General features: G+C 37.4%; 1 protein-coding gene across 3 annotated transcripts in view; it reads left to right on the plus strand.

Moving 5' to 3' along the window:
* LOC115214256 (chitotriosidase-1) overlaps window positions 1–23067 on the plus strand; it is a 105134-nt gene that overhangs the window by 21596 nt on the left and 60471 nt on the right. The window contains exon 1 of one of the 3 annotated variants that reach the window (XM_029783392.2): window positions 4822–4948. The exons of 1 other annotated variant lie outside the window; for it this stretch is intronic. In XM_029783392.2, coding sequence (XP_029639252.1) covers window positions 4935–4948 — 14 coding nt within the window. In that variant the 5' untranslated portion in view covers window positions 4822–4934. Of the gene's footprint in view, window positions 1–4821; window positions 4949–23067 lie in introns of those variants that run through there. One more of the 3 variants, XM_036504748.1, reaches the window with a different exon arrangement.

The raw sequence follows: 23067 nt of genomic DNA on the forward strand, positions 1-23067 counted from the left end.
ACTGTAGCAATAGCTTAATGGCATTGCTATGTTGTTAATTACTAGGTGGGAAATAATCTATAAAATGTTTTCAGTATTACAGCAGTTTTTAGGTGAATATCATTTTTAAATCAACTTAAATTTAGATTAATATTATTATCCATTCAGAACTGATTTGGTTTTCTCAATAAAATTCTTCTTTGTGCCATTCTTTTAACTTCACTTGAATAAAAGTTTATAGAAATGAAATATCAAAACTGTTCATTGCAATATGTTTCCAAATGACTACTTGATGGGATCTGTCTGACATTAGGATTCCTAATTTGCTGCTCATGTACTTATATATGTTCTGATAATATAGCTATATGCATGTGTGAGTATATTTGTGTTTCTATGCTTTAATATCATGCAATAGTTTTAAATGTGTATCATTGTCATACAAGCCATGGTGTTAATTACCAATATGCTGTAACAACATGTCTGGTTATGGGAAAATATTAATTTACTTGGGAAACAGGTGAGGGTTGGTGACAGGAAAGAAATCCAACCACAGAAAACTTGCCTCAATATTTTCCATTTGGCCTGTGAAAACCTGGAAAAGTGTATGTTAAATCAATGATGATGATAACCACGCTGACGATGTTGATGATGTGTTCTGGGTCACTGTCTTGAAGAGTTTAATTAATTAAGTCAACCCCTGCATTTATCATTTAAACCTGGTACTTATTCTATTGGATTCTTTTTGTCAAACTGCTAAGTTACAGGTATGTAAATATATCAACACTGGTTGAGAGATAAACTCAAGCCCATACACACACACACACACACACACACACACACACACACATACATACATGCATGCATGCACACATACACGCACATGCACACACACACAACACACACATGTATAGACATGCAACATGCTTCTTTCAGTTTCCATCCATTAAATCCACTCACAGGGCTTTGACTTGGTCTGGGGCTTTAGTGGAAGACACTTAGCTAGGGTGGCATGTAGTAAGACTGAGCCCGGAACCATGTGGTTGGGAAGCAAACTTCTTACCACTCAGCCATGCCTGTGCCTTAGTTATTTTTCCTTCATCTGTAGATACATTACCATCATCATTTGCCACCACCACCATCATCATCATCATTTACCATCCACTTTTCTATACTTGCATCAGGCAGATAAAATTTGATGACGGCGTTGACAGATGAAAATCAGAACCACACATAAAAAAAAAAAATTATTGTTTGCTACTGGAACTCTGAACAATGGTTCCAGTTCATCCAATCAACAGAACAGCCTGCTTGTGAAATTAATGTGCAAGTGGCTGAGCACTCCACAGACACTCGTACCTTTAACATAGCTTTCAGGGAGATTCTGCATGATACAGAATGTGGCAAGGCTGGCCCTTTGAATTACTGGTACTGCACATTTTGGGCAGTTGTTTGAGCAGGAGCAATGTGAAAGAAAGTGTGCAGATAGGCACATGAGGAAGAGTGGAAGGGCCTGCGGCGAGGGTTGATAATGGGTGGTGGGATGGGAGTGGGTTTGGGTGGAAGATAGGTTGTGGAGGAGTTTTGACAAAGGACAGAATTATATGTGTGTAAAATAAAATTCTAAAAGTATAATTCCAACCCATGCTAGCATGGAAAGTGGACGTTAAACGATGATGATGATAATTAATAAAATGAGTTCTTAATTTAAAAGCATTAATTCCTTCATTCTTTTGAGCCATTGCTGTTTTTTAATTGGGCAGGGAAAGGAGAGAAAGAGGGATGGAGAGCAGAAAGAGAGAGAGACAAAGAGAGTGAGAAAGAGAGAGAAAACAAGTGAAACAGAACATTTAATTTCAATGAGCTTGTGTCTAATAAGTGACACCAAACAGACTGTGCAACACGTTCATATGCAAAAACTGTGTAGCTATCCCATTTCAGTGTATTGACCAACCGGTATCTGTTTCCAAGTAAGATAATATTTCATCATGGCCAGACATGTTTTCTAGAGAAGACTAGAAATGAACTCCCAACGTTTGTAAGGGCATATAGCTATAGAAACACTGCCAGATCTGTCTGGAGCCTGGCGCAGCCTCCTGGCTTCCCAGACTCCGGTCGAACCGTCCAACCCATGCTAGCATGGAAAACTGACATTAAACGATGATGATGATATACATATGTTTAGAGAATAAACATAAAATTTGAGTCAATGACTTTATATAACATCACGCTCCCATTCATTTGATCATATATAAACATTACCATGCCCTTCAACATATAAAAGGAATACATATATAAAAGCATAGAAGGTAAAATTTATATATGCACATAAAAATACAAAATATATAAAAAGGCCTATTAAAAAAAGGTTTATTCAATCGACTGAAATAAGTAATCAAAAGGAATTACTAAAGAGTGTCAAATGACTAAAAAACTAAAAAAAACCAATCAACTGAAAAAAGTGTTTAGTTGCCTGAATTAAAAATATGTCAAAATAGTTCGTTTCACAAAAACCATGGTAAGTTGATGTCCAAGAAGCATAAGAGAGTTCCACAAAATCAAGTCAGAACACATCTATGTCCATTTCAGGAGTTCACTTCCATGGTCCAATTACGAATTAAAGTGCATCTCAGCAATGACTCCATCATCAGGATGAACAGGAATTTCACAATATGGTCGTTCACAAGAGTTACAATATGGCTGCAGAAACTAATTTAAAGATAATAATCTATAACAAGAACAGGTAGATAGATAGCTAGATAGTATATATGAGCATCTCTAGACATGCAACTATATGCATGGGAAGACATACATAAGACAAAACATACAAATCTACATGTATACATACATACATACGTACATACATACATACATACATAGTGGGTGGCACGTAAAAAGCACCCACTACACTCACGGAGTGGTTGGCGTTAGGAAGGGCATCCAGCTGTAGAAACACTGCCAGATCTGACTAGGCCTGATGAAGCCTTCTGGCTTCACAGACCCCAGTTGAACCGTCCAACCCATGCTAGCATGGAAAACGGACGCTAAACGATGATGATGATGATGATGATACATACATACATACATACATACATACATACATACATACATACATACATATGTCTTTGTAAGTAAATACTTTTGTTGCAAAATATTTAAAATAGTTTTATATACAGTTTCACTATTGTCTCTGAATAATGTACTTCAATAATGCATACTACCTACAGTAAATGTATACTTAAACCACAACCCTTAAAGATACATAAATATTCACAAACACGCCCACCAAACACGCAACACATCTACACCACCATAAGATATTGTGTGGGTGATAGGTTGGCATATATATATATATATATATATATATATATATATATATATAAATATATACATATATATATCATGTGACCGACCAGGCTATCAGATGTTGCTACACATCGCTGGTCACAATGCGCTTCGCATTGTTTTAGCCTTCATATGACGCCACCCCGCTGGCTAAGCGAGCAGGCCAATATATATATATATATGCATGCATACATACATACATATATATAGATAGATGCATATATTCTTTTATTCTTTTATTTGGTTCAGTCATTAGACTGTGGCTATGATGGAGCACCACCTTTAGTCAAGCAAATTGACTCCACGACTTTTTATTGTAAGCCTAGTACTTAATCTATCGGTCTCTTTTGCCGAAATGTTTAGTTACGGGTATGTAGACAAACTACCATCAGTTGTCAAGTAATGATTGGGGAACAAACACAGACACACACACATGTGTGTAGATATATATATATATGATGGGCTTCTTTCAGTTTCCATTTACCAAATCTACTTGCAAGGCTTTGGTCCGCCCAAGGCTATAGTATAAGTCACTTGCCCAAGGTGCCATGCAGTGGGACAGAACTCAGAACCATGTGGTTTGTAAGCAAGCTACTTATCACACAGTCTCTCCTGCATCTAATATATATATATGTGTGTGTGTCTATATATATATATATATATGTATGTATGTATATATTTATATATAACAGCCTCTGTCATATTTAATGAAAATTATAGGTTTTCATTTTTGGTTACATATATATATATGTATATACATACATATATATTATTATCTCACTCCCAGCCAAACATGCTGTTACTTATATAAGTTCAAGTAGTTCTCACAGGAAGAGTCACGATTCTCACCATAACAATATATATACATATATACATATATATATATATATATATACTCTTTTACTCTTTTACCTGTTTCAGCCATCCGTGAGTGTAGTGGGTGCTTTTTACGTGCCACCCACTATGTATGTATGTATGTATGTACGTATGTATGTATGTATACATGTAGATTGTATGTTTTGTCTTATGATGTCTTCCCATGCATATAGTTGCATGTCTAGAGATGCTCATATATACTATCTAGCTATCTATCTACCTGTTCTTGTTATAGATTATTATCTTTAAATTAGTTTCTGCAGCCATATTGTAACTCTTGTGAATATATATATATATTATATATATATATATATATACTTATATGATATAAAAATGAGATATGTATGTGTGTATATATATATAAATATGTATATATTATATATATATATATATAATATATATATATATCACACACCACATATACCTGCATATTCAATATATATATAATAAATATATAATACAATATATTTACACACACCACACCCCACTTACATGTAAGGGTAGTCCCTCAATTCATTGAGTCAATTAGTCATGGGAAAATACATCAAGTTACCTAAATTTACACAACTTTATAAACACACACACACACACACACACACACACACACACCAGACATATATATATATATATGTTGTTTACATCCTGGACCGCTTCATTTTAGAAAAACTGCTTTATTGTTTAAACACATAATCGCTCCTCGTGTGTAATCTTCATCTTGCAACAAACAAGCTGTCACAATGAAGAATTTAAGGTAATTAATTCAATTATATAATTAACAAAAATTTACTCTCGTATTACAGAGACTTTTGCATTTAATTGTTTTGGTTGTTGAATTTATAGCATTTGTACTATTAGTTACTCTCTTTTACTTGTTTCAGTCATTTGACTGCTGGAGCAAATCGAGCAAATCGACCTTTAGTCGAGCAAATCGACCTCAGGACTTATTCGTTGTAAGCCTAGTACTTATTCTATTGGTCTCTTTTTGCCAAACCGCTAAGTTACGGGGACATAAACACACCAGCATCGGTTGTCAAGCGATGTTGGGGGGACAAACACAGACACACAAACATATACACACACACGTACATATATACAAATATATGACAGGCTTCTTTCAGTTTCCATCTACCAAATCCACTCATAAGGCTTTGGTCAGATCTAGACAATAGTAGAAGACACTTGGCCAAGGTGCCACGCAGTGGGACTGAACCCAGAACCATGTGGTTCATAAGCATGCTACTTACCACACAGCCACTCCTACGCCTTTTAGTTTTGCATATTATTATAATGTAAGTATTTAGCTTATATCTGTTTCAGTCATTAGACTGTGGCCATGCTGCAGCACCTCCTTGAAGAATTTTTAGTCGAATGAATCGACCCCAGTACCTATATGTTCTTTCTTTCCAAGCCAAGCCTTGTACTTGTTCTAACAGTCTCTTTTGCTGAACTGCTAGTTTATGTGGACATAAACACACTAGCACCTGTCATTAATCAGTGGTGGGAGACAAACACAAAGCCACATATACATACATATATAAACTTATATGTATGATGGACCTCTTTCAATTTCCATCGACCAAATCCACTTGCAAAGCTTCCATCAGTCTGAGGTTATAGTAGTAAGCACCTGCCCAAGGTGCCACACAGTGTGACTGAACCCAGAACTATGTAGTTAAGAAGCAAGCTTTCATAACATACAGCCATGTCTATGCCTAATGCAAAATTTAATCTAAATATTAATAATATATTAAAGCAATGAGGTGGCATAATTGTTAGAGCATCAAACAAAACGCTTAGCAGCATTTCCTAATAAATGTTGATAAAAGTTAATATATGTAGCTGTGTGGTTAGAAAAGTGCTTTGTAACCACATGGTTTCAGGTCCAGTCCCACTGTGTGCACCTTGGGCAAATGTCTGAGACTGTGGGTAGATTTAGTAGATAGAAACTGAAAAAAGCCTGTAGTCTGGTGTGTGTGTGTGTGCATGTATATATATAAATGTGTGTGTGTGTTTGTCTGTTTGTCTGTCCTTGTGCCCTCAACCAAATATGAACCATTTTGTTGCACAATGCGTCTCCATCTTTCCTTTAACTTGAAAATATCCTCTTCCCAGAATTGAGGTGGTTTCATGGCAAAGAATTCATCGCAGTATCTTTTTACGTCATCCAAGGAATTGAAATTTTTACCATTAAGACTATTCTGCAGAGACCTGAATAAGTGGAAATCTGAAGGAGCAATATCTGGTGAATATGGAGGGTGGGGTAACACATCCCAGCCGAGCTGCAGCAATTTTTGTCTAGTTCCCAAAGCACCAAGCGCTGAAAATGAACTTTCTTATCTTCTATTTTAAAGGGTTACAGAATTAACACAGGTTATAGGAACATAAACCTTCTTCCACGAAAAGATAGCTTAAACTGTGCTCTAAATGGAGGTGTAGTCAAATCCTATTTTATGGACTCAACCATGTTTTTAGAACATGGTTGAGTCCATAAAATAGGATTTAAATAAGTCGAAAGGTAAGCTACTATAAATCGGCACAAACTTTCCGAATAACCCAATATTTTGGTCACATGCTCTTCCTGTTTGTTAACCCATTTTAGTCACCTTTTATGATATGTAGGAACACAGTATACCTTTTCTGAAAATAAGATACAAACAATAAGCGAAGTGAAAAACAGTCTGTAGCCTTTATATTTCATTGGTACACACATTTTAATGGACTACGTTGTTGAGGAAGTATGTATCTTACTGATAAACACAGCACAACGGTGGTAATAGGATATGAAGTCTGGACGTCTGACAAGCACACACACACACAGCACACATACTTCAGTTGTTTATTTGAAGCATTTCTTTATTTCTAAAAATTTTTTTCTAGTATAGGCTGAAGGTCTGAAATTTTGTGGAAAGGGCTGTTCTCATACTAAATGACCCCAGTATTTGATTGGTAATTTATTTTATTTACTCATGAGAGATAAAAGAGAAGGAAGGTTAATCTTGGTGGGGTTTGAACTCAAGATGTAAAGATTCAGGACAAATACTGCAAGTCATTTTTGTCCAACAGTCTAAAGATTCTGCTTGTCCCACACCTTTATTTCTAATAATACATATAATTGTAGAATTATGTCATTTTAAGTATTATCTTTTATTGCTTCATCAGAGGAAGAACAATGCTCATGACCTTTTTCAGAACCTTCTAGACTAGCTGGAGGAAGAGAGGAATTATCTACAGACCGGAGACCCGATCTGAATTCTTGAAACATAATGGATTCTGCTAAAGGCATATATGGGTCAGTTAGAGTTAGTTGCGTTGAACCAGATGACAAATAGATTAATATGAAGAATATATTATACTCAATAATCTCAAGCGAACACTGTGTCAGACAAATGGCCTACTGTAGGCATTTGTAAATATTTAATTCAGAGATCTGTTATTGTTATTTAGAGAGAATTGCAACAGACTGTATGTCCTAGGCTTAGGATTGTGCTATGTTCCTGGGAGAGGGTCCTGACCTTCTATGCTCATTATAAAAGGTTGCCATAAGAATTAATGACCATGAATGACAGCTTGTTATACATAGCTGATGAAGCATAATAGTAGAAAAATGTGCTCTTCCTGTGGTCCAGTGATATCATTCATGGACTTGTGGTGGATTTTCACCTGTTCAGTCTATAAGGAGAATTTCTTCTCTTGATACATCTTGTAAAGTCTATTGTCTTTCCATGTCTGAATGTACACAAACATGGTAAATTAGAGTGTGCACAACTTATTCTTATTATCCACAGAAGTTTGAATGAAGGACATTCTCACAGTATGTAGTTATGTTTCTTTACTTTCTGAGCTCAAATCTCAACAGGTCCAACTTTGTTTTTATTTTTACATTGGCATATATGTATATATATGAATATATATGTGTATATATATATGTATATATGTATATATATATATGTGTGTATATGTATATATATATGTGTGTGTGTGTGTGTGTATCAATTAATCATTGTGCTCGTTTTAATTAACTATTCCTTTTTGCCATCTCCTCCTCATTCTCCTCCTTTACACAATTTGTGGCCTTGTCCCAGTATAAACAAGAACAGTTATGTAGTAAATTCATGTTCCAGAGTGCAATAGGCTGTTGGAGGCACCATCAAACACATTGTCTTCCTATTGCTTTTTCCAAACTCATGTGGTGGTCATGGTGGTTGTGGTAGGAGGTAAGGGACAGGGAGTTCAACAATGCAAACAAGCAACTTATCAGTTTATACAATGATACTATTATTTACTGAAGCACAATGCGTATTCTCATGAGTCTTTGTATCAAGTACACAAGATTGTAGCTTTTATGGATACAAAATCATTGGTCACTCCATGACCAGATTTTTTATATATATATATATACAAATAGCTAGCTAATATATATATACAAATAGATAGATGGGTGGATGGATGGATGGACGGATGGACAGATTTATAGATAGATTGATAGATATCAAATTTCCCTGTAATCTTAATCCTGAAGTTTACTCTACTAAACTTGTAGTGACACTCAAAATCTAGTTGTCAAATTATGAAGTTATTGTCATGTCATAACAATGGCTTATTCATGTGAGAGGCTGAGTTATTATTGGCCAATCAGCAGCCAAATTTCATGATCAATCTAGATCTTTCTCAACCTTTTCCTCTCAAGAATTACATAGTTCCTAGTTTTTAGCACCAATTTCCAGAGTGTGTGTCAACCTGTGAACCAGCTGCACACACTCTCTTGCCTTTGTAATAATGGTTTTCATGACTGTCTGCTCAGCTTGGATATTTTTTATTTATCTGGCTAAAATGAATCTACTGTGTATATTTTCTCCTCAGTACAGAACTTTTGTAATCAACTAATTATGAATGTCACATAATTAGTCCTTCATATGTGTTGACCTGATGTTGAAAGTTTATAATTCATTACTAATCACAAGATTTCTTGTACGGTGAAATAGAAGTAGCTTGGTATTGTTTATACAGGATGACTCCGCCCAAAAAACAAACCCCACAAATCTTTGAATAAAATGACACAGTGGGATAGATCAAGATGAACAGTAGTTCCAGAAAGATGGGGGTCACCCCACATCAAATGATTCCCTAGCCTGGTTGAGAGAATGATTTCAGGAGAGAATGATCAGCAGGAAGTGTGACATTGAGTGGACACCACATTCACTGGACTTAAACCCCGTGCCCAGATTTTTATCTATGGGGGTATCTCAAGGATAATGTTTACCAGAACAACCCTCAAATGATTGGTGAACTGAAGGCAGCAATCACAGCTGAAATCAGGGAAATCCCTAAATAGGAATGTGTTCAAGTAATTGACAATTTTGCACGACGTATGCAAGTGTTTGTGTGATGTATGCCATTTGGAGTATATTCTGAAAAGAACATGACTTTTAGGCATAGGGAATGATCGTACATAGACTGAAGTTTAAGTCCAGCAAATTTCTTGAAATTTACAGGACCTTTGTTGGATTAAATAAAAATTTTATGGGTTCTGTTTTTTTGTGGGGTCACTCTATATCATTCACACACAACCTCACATACATATAACCAACCAGTGACAAGTTCATCAATAGGGACAGGCTATTAGAAATTACTTTATATCGGAGACTGAAAGTTTTACAGATCATATTCCTGAAAATCTATAAATATTCAATTTCCTTGTGACTATATATATATGTACATATGCACATATATATGCATATATATATATAAATACATACATATATACATACATATATATCATTTTATTTATGCGCCCTTTTCAAGCCTAACCAGGCTCATGGGCCCGGTTTCCCGGTTTCTGTGGCGTATGTGCCCCCCCCCCCAGCTGGATGAGATGCCAGTCCATCGCAGCATTACTCAAGAAACAGGAAGAAAGAGTGAGAGAAAGTTAGGGATGAAAGCATACAACAGGGGTCGCCACCACCCCCTGCTGGAGCCTCATGGAGCTTTAGATGCTTTCGCTCAATAAACACACACAACACCTGGGAATTGAAACCACTATCCTCCAACTGTGAATCCATTGCCCTAATCCACAAATTCATATATATATATATATATATATATATATATATATATATATATATATATTATATATATATTATATATATATATATATATGTACATATACATACATGAGAGTCCCTTCAATAATTTAAAGAAAATATCTATTCTCGTTGTGAATATATATATATATATATATGTATATATATATATATGAGTCCTCTCAGTAAGTTAAAAAAAATATTATCTTTGAAGTTGCTAGGTTAGAACAGTAGAGTACATTAACATAGACATAGGAAAGTAGACATTCCCTAGACCCACCATAGTTTCAGTTGCTGAGCAATGAATGCATGGCTGAACAGATACACATATGCTTTACTTTATTTATAGACATCACAAATGAAGGGTCTTTGAAGAAGAGAAGAATATATATATAAAGGTTATATATATATAAGGATTATATAAATATATATATATATATATAAAGATTGTGTATATATACATATATATATATATATGTGTGTGTGTATAAAGATTGTATGTATATATATATATTCATACATGTGTGTGTATGTATTGCTAGCCACTTCCAGTGATGGAACTTTCGTCTCTTCATAAGTAATTATTTCCTTCCTTTGTGGAAGGACTCTAGTCACTATAATAACTCTTATCAAATCTGTCTGTATGTATGCATGAATGTATGTATGTATGTATGCACGCGTGTGTGTGTGCATATGAGTGTGTGTGCCTGTATGTGTGTGTGTATCTGTATGTATGTCTGTATGTATATATGTATGCATGCATGAACATGCATACATACATGCATACATATATATACATATGATGATGATGATGATGATATATATATATAAATTTATAAATAAGGATAATATCGATATTTAAATATCGATCTTATCAAGTGGCCAGCATGGGAATAAATACCATACAAAGGTAATAATTATTTAAAACTATGAATAAGGGTATCTGAGAGATACCACCATGCCGAAATAGCAGTCAAGACCCCGACTCCAAGAGCCACCTTAAATGTTCATATCGCGCCATGAGATAAGACAGAGAGACAAAATAAACTAGTAAAAAAGATTTTACTGGATAATTCCAAGATCCTGGATTTTTGGCTTTGCTTCCAATATGCTCTGCCTTCATCAGTTGAATATGCCAGATGAGTACATAAATACAAATATATATACAGAACACACTTACATATATTTACATATACGAACGTCCTTACATACATATATATGCACGTTAATATATATATATATATATACACACAGATATAGATATATAGATATATAGATATTGATACATATAGTCCAACATAGGTCATGTGTCAGCATGTGTATATATAAAGAAATTAACAGAATGAGATAAAAATCCAAGGTTATAAAGATTTCAGAACATTTATAAATAGAAGGTCTTACAGCTGTTTCTGGGATATTTTATATATACCCTCATTGGAAATGGTGTGAGAAAATGATTAAGCAATAGTTATTCTAGATAAGATATGAAAGAGAGAGTGAAGTGGGGGAATGAAAACACAGAGACACAAATATATACACACACACACATACACACACACACACACATATATATATAAAAGCACCCACTACACTCGTGGAGTGGTTGGCGTTAGGAAGGGCATCCAGCTGTAGAAACTCTGCCAGATCAGACTGAAGCCTGGTGCAGCCCCTGGCTTCCCAGACCCCGGTTGAACTGTCCAACCCGTGCTAGGGCAGAAAACGGACATTAAACGATGATGATGATGATGATGATGATATATAATCAAAATGAGGGTGGAAAAATTGGATATTAAATTAATGACATCAATTTAACACCAGTGGTTTAGCGCATAAAAAACTATTTACTGAATCTCAGTTTTATATATATATATATATAATATATATATATATATATATATATATATATATATATATGTATATACATATATACGACAGGCTTTCCATCTACCAAATCCACTCACAAGGCTTTGGTTGGCCCGAGGCTCTAGTAGAAGACACTTGCCCAAGGTGCTGCGCAGTGGAACTGAACCTGGAACCATGTGGTTGGTAAGCAAGCTACTACCATACAGCCACTTCTACGCCTATATATATATATATATATATATATATATATATTATATATATATATATATGTATATACATATATACGACAGGCTTTCCATCTACCAAATCCACTCACAAGGCTTTGGTTGGCCCGAGGCTCTAGTAGAAGACACTTGCCCAAGGTGCTGCGCAGTGGAACTGAACCTGGAACCATGTGGTTGGTAAGCAAGCTACTTACCATACAGCCACTTCTACGCCTATATATATATATATAATATATATATATATATATATAGGCACAGGAGTGGCTGTAATGTAAGCAGCTTGCTTACCAACCACATGGTTCTGGGTTCAGTTCCACTGCGTGGCATCTCGGGAAAAGCCTTGTGAGTGGATTTGGTAGATGGAAACTGAAAGAAGCCCGTCGTATATATATATGTGTGTATGTGTTTTTGTTTGCCCTCCCAACATCACTTGACAACCGATGCTGGTGTGTTTACGTTCCAGTAACTTAGAATAAGTACTGGGCTTACAAAGAATAAGTCCTAGGGTCGATTTGTTCGACTAAAGGCGGTGCTCCAGCATGGCCACAGTGAAATGACTGAAGCAAATAAAAGAATAAAAGAATAAAAGAATACACACATATACAAAGCACACACTCCACACACACATACACAAAAAAACATGCACACACACACACACACATACACATGCACACACACATACACATACATACATGCACTTGTTGACATCCAGAGACACATGTGCCACATATATATGATGAATCCTATTCATTTTAAACAAATACTGTTCTAGCTGCTTGGTCTATAGAACCACCCACACATCAAATTATCATGGTTTTTCTCAATAATGATGGGAAGTACATCAGCACTTCTACGAATACCAGCCCATCTGACACTACTTCTAGTGATACTTGCTGGGATATTGAAACACATGTTTTAAAATTTCAGAAAAAGAATCAAACCCTTCCCAGGTAATATTATATAAGCTCTTTTTAAAGTTGTTTCTAAACACCAACAAACTTATTTCTTCCTATTGGCATGAAATTCTCATCATTACCAGCATTGCCTTACTGGTACTTGTGCTGGTAGCATGTGAAAAAAAAACATTCGAGTGAGGTCATTGTCAGTGTCGCTGAACTGGCTCCTGTGCAGGTGGCATGTAAAAAACATAATTTGAACGTGGTCGTTGCCAGTACAGCCTGACTGGCTCCTCGTGCTGTTGGCACGTAAAAGCACCCACTACACTCTCGGAGTGGTTGGCGTTAGGAAGGGCATCCATCTGTAGAAACTCTGCCAGATCAGATTGGAGCATGGTGAAGCCATCTGGTTCGCCAGTCCTCAGTCAAATCGTCCAATCCATGCCAATATGGAAAGCGGACTTTAAGCGATAATGATGATGATGATGATGATGAAACATGAAATTTTGAGGGATGGGTGCTGATCAATGTCATCAACCCCAGTGGTTCTTATTTTATCAACCCCACTGGTTCTTATTTTATCAATTCCGAAAGAATGAAAGGCACAGTTGACTTCAATGGAATTTGAACTCAGAATATAGAGCTGAAAGAAATGTTGCTAAGCATTTTGTCCGGCATGCTAATGATTCTGCTGGTTTATGTTGTCTTAAATTGTTGTGACCCCCTTCGGTCATGAATGACCATGGGATTGCACCTAGAAAGTTACCCTCCGAGGTACGAGTCTGGGCAAGGTTGTTTATGGAAGACCAGCAGTCACCCATGAATACCAGCCTCCCCTCTCCACGCCACCGATGTTATTCAAGGTAAAGGCAAAGGCTGATACAGCTTGACACCAGTGACGTCGCAGCTCATTTAAAGAAGGCTGTGACTAAAGCTGGCTTCAGTGGGGCTCTGATCAATTTAGATCAGTCAAAAACTTTTGATAGGGTGGACCATCACTATTTCGAAGCTGTTCTTAAAGCGGCCAGTTTCAGCCCCATTTTTAGAGGCTGGATTGCTGCAATGCACAGCGACACCTGCTCGGTGGTCAAAGTAAATGGTCACCTATCGGTTTATTATCGTGCATTCCATCCGTTAGGGCTGCCCGCTGTCACCTCTTCTGTATGTGCTGGCTCTCAAGCCACTGCTGCAGACGTTGGAACAGTTAAGAGGCGTCCCTTTTGAAATTAGACTCGAGAAGGCAGTGTCTGCATTCACGGACGACGTTGGACGCCTCCGAAGAGGAGACGGTCGGCTCCGTTGTAAAGGAATATGAGTCGGTTGCAGGGGCTAAAATCAATGCTGACAAGTCGGTGGGATTGCGACTGAGCACCTGGAGAGGCAGATCGATGCCGTCGGACGCTGGACTGACATACCAGTTAAACTGCTTCAGATGGATAAGAATTAGGAAGAGGTGACGAACAGGGTGACCTCTCTTACCCAGAAATGGGCAGAGATGAAGTTGTCCTTGAAAGGTCGGGCAGATGTAGCGAATACCTACATCGCCTCTGTCATTATTTATCATCTGACCGTCGTGCCTTGCTCCAGTTACTGCTTAATTAGATTGGAGCGTATCCTATTTATTTTCTTGTGGAAAGGATGCGTTGCAAGGGTCAGGCGAATGGTCTGCTGCCAACTTCCTTTGCGTGGCGGCCTAGGCATACCATGGCTTTTAATGTGCAGATACGCACTCCCGTTGTGCCATCTGCAACGATTTCTAGAAGGTGAACGTGTGTGGACTCCGTTTGTGAGACACGCCTTTCCGCAGCTCATCTCCTTGTTAGAGCTACAGTCCTGGGTAAAGGATAGGCCGAGACTGGGTGCCTGGCACTCAGAATGTCGTCAGGCACTCAATCTTCTACAAGTCAGGCAATATGATCAGTAATATTCCACTTTAGGTATTTACAGAGGATTAGCAGCGGGGAAGTGCGACGACATCCTCAGGGAGACCATAGGCGTCAATGAAGATGAACTGGCAAATCTATTCTGGAGGACTTTCCGGTCGGGGACTGTTGTAGATAATTTCCAATTGTCCTTGGCCTGGCAGTGCCACCGGTTCGTGATAAACTCTACAGGCACGAATGTGCTGTTAGACGGGCTTGTCCGAGAACAACGAAGCCGTTCTGCATGCACTTGTTCAGTGTCTGGGCATTGCTGACTTGTGGAGTTATGTAGAACAGCTGCTGTCACGTATAGGACAGATCCGTCTGTCAGCTGAGTCCATAATGATGATTACCCTGCTGCTCTCCTTTAATCAGGCTGGCAAAGCAGTTTTCCTTTGTTTGGTGGCTGTGGCGAAAGAGGCTATCAGGTGGACGAGGCTGAAAGGAATGAGGATAGAAACAGTCCTCTTCGGTAAAGCCCTCATAGACCTTTTCAAGTTTCGTTTGAAAAGGAAAGTGAGGCTGGAGAGGGAGGTTTTGTCCTCGAAGGAATTTATGAAAAGGTGGATGAAAGTTGCACAAATGGCAAGTGTAGACCTGTGAGTCGGAAGAAAGAAGTTAGAGAGGGCTCTCGTTCTTGGTATCCCGGGTGATCTTGGATGGTGGGGTTCCTTGATTATCTCTAGCGGTCCCACTGTATCAGGGGGATCCCATCACAATCACATTTCCTTCCTTTTTTCTTGTGTCATATGCTATGTATACTTCCCTTCTTCTAGTGTATACCGTATATACTTTTTATTCTATCATTCCACTATATGTAAACCCCTACACTTTATGTCTGTCTTTATATTATCAAATAAAAGAAATCATCATCATTATTATTTTTTTTTAATAAAACATGGTCCGTTGTCTTCTGCCGAACCAGGGTCATCCCTTGACCCTAGGGTTACAGCAGGTCCTCATCTCAAGGAGAGTACACGGCGTAAAATGTGTGCGGAACCTAGCAACACTATTTTCTGAAGTTCTCCCACGTTAACACTGCAAGGGAGTTTGTTGGAGGCCCTTTTTAATTAGCCCTAACGCTCCAATCACCACTGGTGCTGTGCTGCTTTTCATTCCCCACATCTTGGTCACTTCTGTTTCTAGGTCTTTGTACTTAAATACCTTCTCAACTTCTTTAATAGACACATTTCTCTCTGATGGTACTGTCACATCTATCATTAAGCAGTTCTTATTCTTCCCATCTTTGTTGTTGTTGTTATTATTATTATTATTATTATCATTATCATTATTATTATTATTATTATTATTATTATTATTATTATTATTATTAAGGTGGCAAGCTGGCAGAATCGTTAGCATGCCGGGCAAAATGCTTAGTGGAATTTCATTTGTCCTTTTGTTCTGAGTTCAAATTGTGTCAAGGTCGACTTTGACTTTCATTCTTTCGGGATCAATAAAATAAATACCAGTTGAACACTGGGGACTATTTTGCTTCATGGACCCCTACTCAAAATCTTATTGGGGATCCTCTCTAAAGGATACATTATAATGCCCCCGCTTCCGGTCATTCAAAATGTGACCGCGTGTGTACCGTTGGCGATTTTTTCCCTCCATCTTCCCTTCCTTGGATCTTGCTTTTTCACTGCCGACAGAAAACTGCGCTTGCGCGGTGGATTTGAAAAATTATAATGTATAAGTACGAGGCACATGCTGGATTGCCTTGTATTTATATGTTTAATCTAGGCGTACCTGTTGATGAAGACTTCGCCTAGCAAATTATTTTATTTGCTAAAAAAAAGCCAGAAACCATGGTCCAAGAGATAGATGGTAAATGCTTTTATTTTTCATTCCCTTGGAAGTTTTTATCCCTAATAGTGGTTTGGACTTTAGCTCTTCCTTCTAGCGTGCCAGGATTCCTATGACGGATACCTATTATGTGTTTAAATGTACACTGTAATTATATATATATATATATTGTCAATTTAAATAGGCAAACCATTCAAAATAAAAATAGTTAAAATAAAGAAAACGAAAAAAAAAGAACGAGCGTAAGGTCGTGTACAAGAAATATATCAATTTCACGCTCAGTGAAAGGAGAGAGTTTGACGTTTCGAGCATAGCTCTTCGTCGGAAAGGAGAAAGGGAAAAGTCCAAAGATGGAGAAGAAATCGACAACGGCACACTTGTAGTTATATATGTGTGTGTGTGTGTGTGTGTATATACACATATACATACATATATACACACACATACATACATAATATATATATATATATATGCATATGTATGTATGTATGTATGTATGTGTATGTATGTATGTATGCATGCATGCATGAATGCATGTATGCATCGTAACTCTCGCGGTTCAGCAAAAAAGAGACCGATAAAATAAGTACCAGGCTTTTAAAAATAAGTACTGGTATCGATTTGTTCGATTAAACCCTACAAGATGGTGTTCCAGCATGGCTGCGGTCTAATGACTGAAACAAATAAAAGAATAAAATAAGAATAAAAGAATATGTATGTATGTATGTATGTATGTATGTATGTGTAATGTTGAGCAAGTGTCTGTGTGTATTATGTCTATCGGTAACATTTCTGTACATATTTAGTTACATGGGATATCTTTCTTAGAAAATATTTGAAGAGCATTATCAGTAAATGAGAATTACCAATGACTCATAACGTAAGAAATTTTTACGAAGTCCGGAACTAATTCAAATAGAAACTTTCGTTTTATATGAACTAAAAAAGAAAGAAACTTGAATACGTAAACTGAAATATATACCTTGATATGTATACCTTTTTCCTATTTTTTCTATACGGATTGATACATTTCAATAACATATTTTTCTATAAACAACGTGTAGTGTGCGGGTTAGTGCATTAGATGTGAAGCCACCTTTGGCTTTGTATGATTGTGAAATTGGATAATAAGAAAGGCATAGTGTCCAAAGTGGAGGCACATGGTCTAGTGGTTAGAACAGCGAACTCACGGTTGAGTGATCGGGGGTTCGAACCTCAGACCGGGCGATATGTGTGTTTATGAGCGAAACACCTAAGTTCTCTGCAGCTCCGGCAGAAGGCAATAGCGAACTTCTGCTGACTTTTTCGCCACAACTTTCTCTCACTCTTTCCTCCTGCATCTTGCAGCTCACCTGCGACGGACCGGCGTCCCATCCAGGTGGGGAACCTATATGCCAAGGAAACCGGGAAACCGGCCCTTAGAGCCAGGCGTGGCTCGTGAAGGAACAACAACAATAGTTTCCAAAAGCTATAGTAATTAGCATTATAATTTTCATCGTCATCGTCATAGTCGTCGACATCTGGTCGAGCTTGCTCGGACAAATGTCTTTTGATCGTTAATTTCTTGTCTGTGGTCGCAGAACAGTGTTTCTCGATCATTTTTTTTTGTACCTACTTTACTCGGGGGATCCTCCAAGCCATTCGATTTTCAAAAAAATCACATATTTTTATAATTAAATATTATTGAGAATTGTATATAAAAAAATTGTTAAAATATTTTGTGTATTATAAACATAACTAATTTATTGCAGATAAATTTTATCAACAAAATCTTATATGGCTCCCAAAAGGCCTTATGAACGCCGGTTGAGAGCCACTGCTATAGATGATTGTAGTAATGCCAGTCAAACTGACGGGTTTTCCAGACAAAGATTCCTAAAAATATAATTTGTGCTGTGAAGAGGGAAGAAATCTAAAGCCTACCATCCTGCTTTCCAGCGATAGTAGCATTTCAGTTCTTTTCAGGGCTTTAGTATTTTACTGTAACCCTGACAGGGTGGCTAACGCATGATATACATTGTCAAAGGGCAACTTGTGATTTTGTCCGGGACTATTTATTGAGTATTTGTATCTAACCTGTATATCTACGAGTCATTCCTCTATTTGCACAGTGGGGGCCCGATCGATGGGAGTATTCATCACCACACCATAATAATATGAGTAAAATCATAATCATATGGTTTTATTCAATTGGATAACCGGATATAAGTTACAACACATTTTGCAAGTTATGACAAATAACTGATATATACGAGCCAACGTGGGAGTAATTCGACTTGGTAGAAATAGCAACCAAATCACTCTTAAACCACAACTTAATTGTCTCTAAAGAAAAGGAAAATAATGAAAAAGAAGTACTGTATTGTATATATATTAAGTATATATATTGTAAATATTGTGAGGGATGATCACGGTCTGAAAACCAGTTAATCATAGGCCTGCTCAATCAGGGTTGAACTGGGGCTGAACAACAGTAAGATTAATAGTATTTGATTAGTAATTATGAAAATCTGCGAAGGCTGACAAAAATCAGACAACATAGTGTTCTGAATGAGTGCAAGGTCGATTTTTGGAGGTTACAGCAGTCAATTCAAACAACCCAAACTGTATAGTTGTACTTTATTTTATCGATCACTGGGGGGAAATTCAATGAGAGAAGTCATACTCAGTTCTGAGGAAAGCGAACTAGACAGGTTTGCCTTCCACCCCAAACACACACAAAGACAGAGACACACACAAAGACAGAGGCACACACACACATACACACACACACACACACACACAGACACACACACAGACACAGAAGCACACCACAGCCGCAGAGACGTGTTCTTTTCCGCTTCTTAATGTGTTCACTGACACATAAGTACACACACACGCACACACACAATGACACCACGCACCCGACTATATATATGTGTGTGTATATATACATATACATACAAACATATATATATATATATATATATATATATAATCTACATTTTCACGCCACCCCGAATTTGTATATATGCATATGTATGCATACGTTTGTGTATGTTCTGTGTACGTGAGAGAGGGTGTATGTGCGTGAGAGAGAGAGAATGTGTGTGTGTGAGTGAGTGAGTGAGTGAGAGAGTGTATGTGCGTGTGTGTGTGTGAGTGTGTGCGTGCGTGCATGGTGTAACATGAGTTTGAGACTTCGTTTCTTCTTTGTATCCGGTTATGTAATATTTTGTGTACTTTCCCCCTATCTGACTGCCTCTGTTTCTGTCTAACAACAATCCTATCCTCTTGCTTTCTGTCGTTAAAACCACTGCACATATCTCTCACGTTTTCTACTCGTATATTCTACATAACCGATATAATTTGTTTTTACTTTTTATTTCCGCCTCTTCTTTCTTCACCAAGCAACACAATAATTTTTTTTCGCATCTTACTCATCTAAATCTCTCTTCTCACTTTCTCCCTATCTCTTTAAAACCATTATGTCTATCTATCTATCTATCTACCTACCTACTTACCTACCTATCTGTCTATATCAGTCACTCTCCCCATAGGCGTAAATGTGTATGTGTGTATCTATCTATCTACTTACCTACCTTTCTATCTATCTATCTATCTATCTATCTATCTATCTATCTATCTATCTATCTATCTATCTATCTACCTATCTGTCTATATCAGTTTCTCTTCCTATAGGCGTATGTGTGTATCTATCTATCTATCTATCTATCTATCTATCTATCTATCTATCTATCTATCTATCTGTCTCTCTCTCTCTATCTACCTGTTTGTCTGTCTATCTCTCTCTCTCTCTATCTATCTATCTATATCTTTCTATCTATCTATCTATCTATCTATCTATCTATATCTATCTATCTATCTATCTATCTATCTATCTATCTATCTATCTATCTATCTATCTATCTATCTATCTATCTGTGTGTGTGCTCGTGTGTGAAGTAGTTTCTCACTGGTGTGGGTGGCAATTAAGTAAGATATATAAAAAATAAAAAGAAAAGAACCCAAAACTGTATTGTAGAGCGAAATAACATCATTTATTTAAAGATGAGTTTGTGTAAGTCGCAACTCAAAATTTCTTGCTGTCGGTCCGAGGACATTCTTTCATCCTTCTATATATGCTTATCTGTTCAGGCTTACCTATCTAGATTTTCAATATTACCCTTCTCTTGTCGCCTCTTACTATCATCTCATCCGCTGCACTTTACCGCATTCACTTTCAGTTTATCAACCCCGTAGTATCTCCTCTCTTTCACCCATCATTCTAATCTAACTGGGTTCTTAATATTTTCTATCATTCACATTTCTCTCTCTCCCTCCCTCCCTCTCTCACTCTCTCCTTGCTTTCAGTTCATACATATTACACGATACACATGCGCTTGTTATTTCACTCACTCCATTTTGCCGTTGACTCACTTGTAACAAAATCTACCCAATAGTTTCAGCACCCTTTCCACTTCTACATACCCATTTACGTTCTGGTCTAATTCTTTTTCTTCTGCTTTCTGTCTCCTATCCACTCACTTATACTTCTCTTTCAACAAGTCTCTACGCCAGTCATGGGCAAACTGCGGCCCGCGGGAACTTTCTGAATGGCTTGCCTCACGAAAAAAGAAAAAAATTTTTAAATGCCTGCATTATTTTTAGTAGTGTTGTGGCTCGCCTGATCATAGACCATGTTTTATGCAGCCCAAAGGTTGCCCAAACCTGCTTTACATGGTCAATCGACATGCTAAGAAATAACAGCCAAATCTTCCTCAAATCATGCCCTAACAGTTAAAAACGGACACGTCGCTCTTGGATACGTGCTCTTGGATTCCCTGCTTTAAAAAAAAAGTAAAGTCACAACTGGAATAACTTCAGTTAGAGTTCCTCTCGACCGAGACTGGCCTAAGGCTGAACAAGTACAATTTCACTTTCATTTTACTCTCTCTCATACCCGCTCTTTAAACCGACGCAGACCCGGCTTACTCCCTTTCGTAATAGTGAACTATATTTTTACTCAGTTGATTTCATTCATGTACGGTTCAGGTTCAAATCCTGCTGATGTTGAATCTACTTTCAATTCTTCTCGGGTCAATAAAATAAACACCCCAAACAACGTCTAGAGGAGGAATTACGCAATCGACTTCTTTAAGCTTACAGCTGAGTGCTTGTGCATCACTCTAAAGCTTCCTCGAAGTTTCTGAAATGAAGTGCAAGTTTATTTGGAAGAGCATTGGTAGAAAGTTACAGTGTGAATCAAAGACCGAAAGTTCTGTGCACAGCACAGGCGCAGGCGTGGCTGTGTGGTAAGTAGCTAGCTAACCAACCACATGGTTCCGGGTTCAGTCCCACTGCGTGGCATCTTGGGCAAGTGTCTTCTGCTATAGCCCCGGGCCGACCAATGCCTTGTGAGTGGATTTGGTAGACGGAAACTGAAAGAAGCCTGTCGTATATATATATATGTGTGTGTTTGTGTGTCTGTGTTTGTCCCCCCCCCAACATCGCTTGACAACCGATGCTGGTGTGTTTACGCCCCCGTCACTTAGCGGTTCCGCAAAAGAGACCGATAGAATAAGTACTGGGCTTACAAAGAATAAGTCCCGGGGTCGATTTGCTCGACTAAAGGCGGTGCTCCAGCATGGCCGCAGTGAAATGACTGAAACAAGTAAAAGAGTAAAAGAGTAAAAGAGAGCACCTATCACTTGCTAAGTGACACGCAAGAAAATCTAGGTCCTAGTTCTCTTGTTTATACTGTGTGCATGTATGTAAGTATGTGTGTGGTGTGTGTGTATGTTATATTTGTAAATATATATATGTAACATACATATTTAAGTATATTAAACAAACGCGCACATGAAATGGGCGTATATTCTGGGTATGCTCGGTGAGTGCGGAGCATCCAATTGAAGAAAATAAATTTCCTTTATGATGAATTCTATCCTGACAGTGTAATGATATACTTTGGGTATAATTTGTTTTCAACTCAAATACTATGCACTCAAACACATAGTTCAAGTCAGACTGAAGTTGCATTATGTTTAGAAATAGCAAATAAGTCGTATTTCTATACTTTTAGTCAGGCTAGTCA

This window comes from Octopus sinensis, linkage group LG7 (assembly GCF_006345805.1).
Source record: "Octopus sinensis linkage group LG7, ASM634580v1, whole genome shotgun sequence".
In the NCBI taxonomy this organism is placed as follows: Eukaryota; Metazoa; Mollusca; class Cephalopoda; order Octopoda; family Octopodidae; genus Octopus; species Octopus sinensis.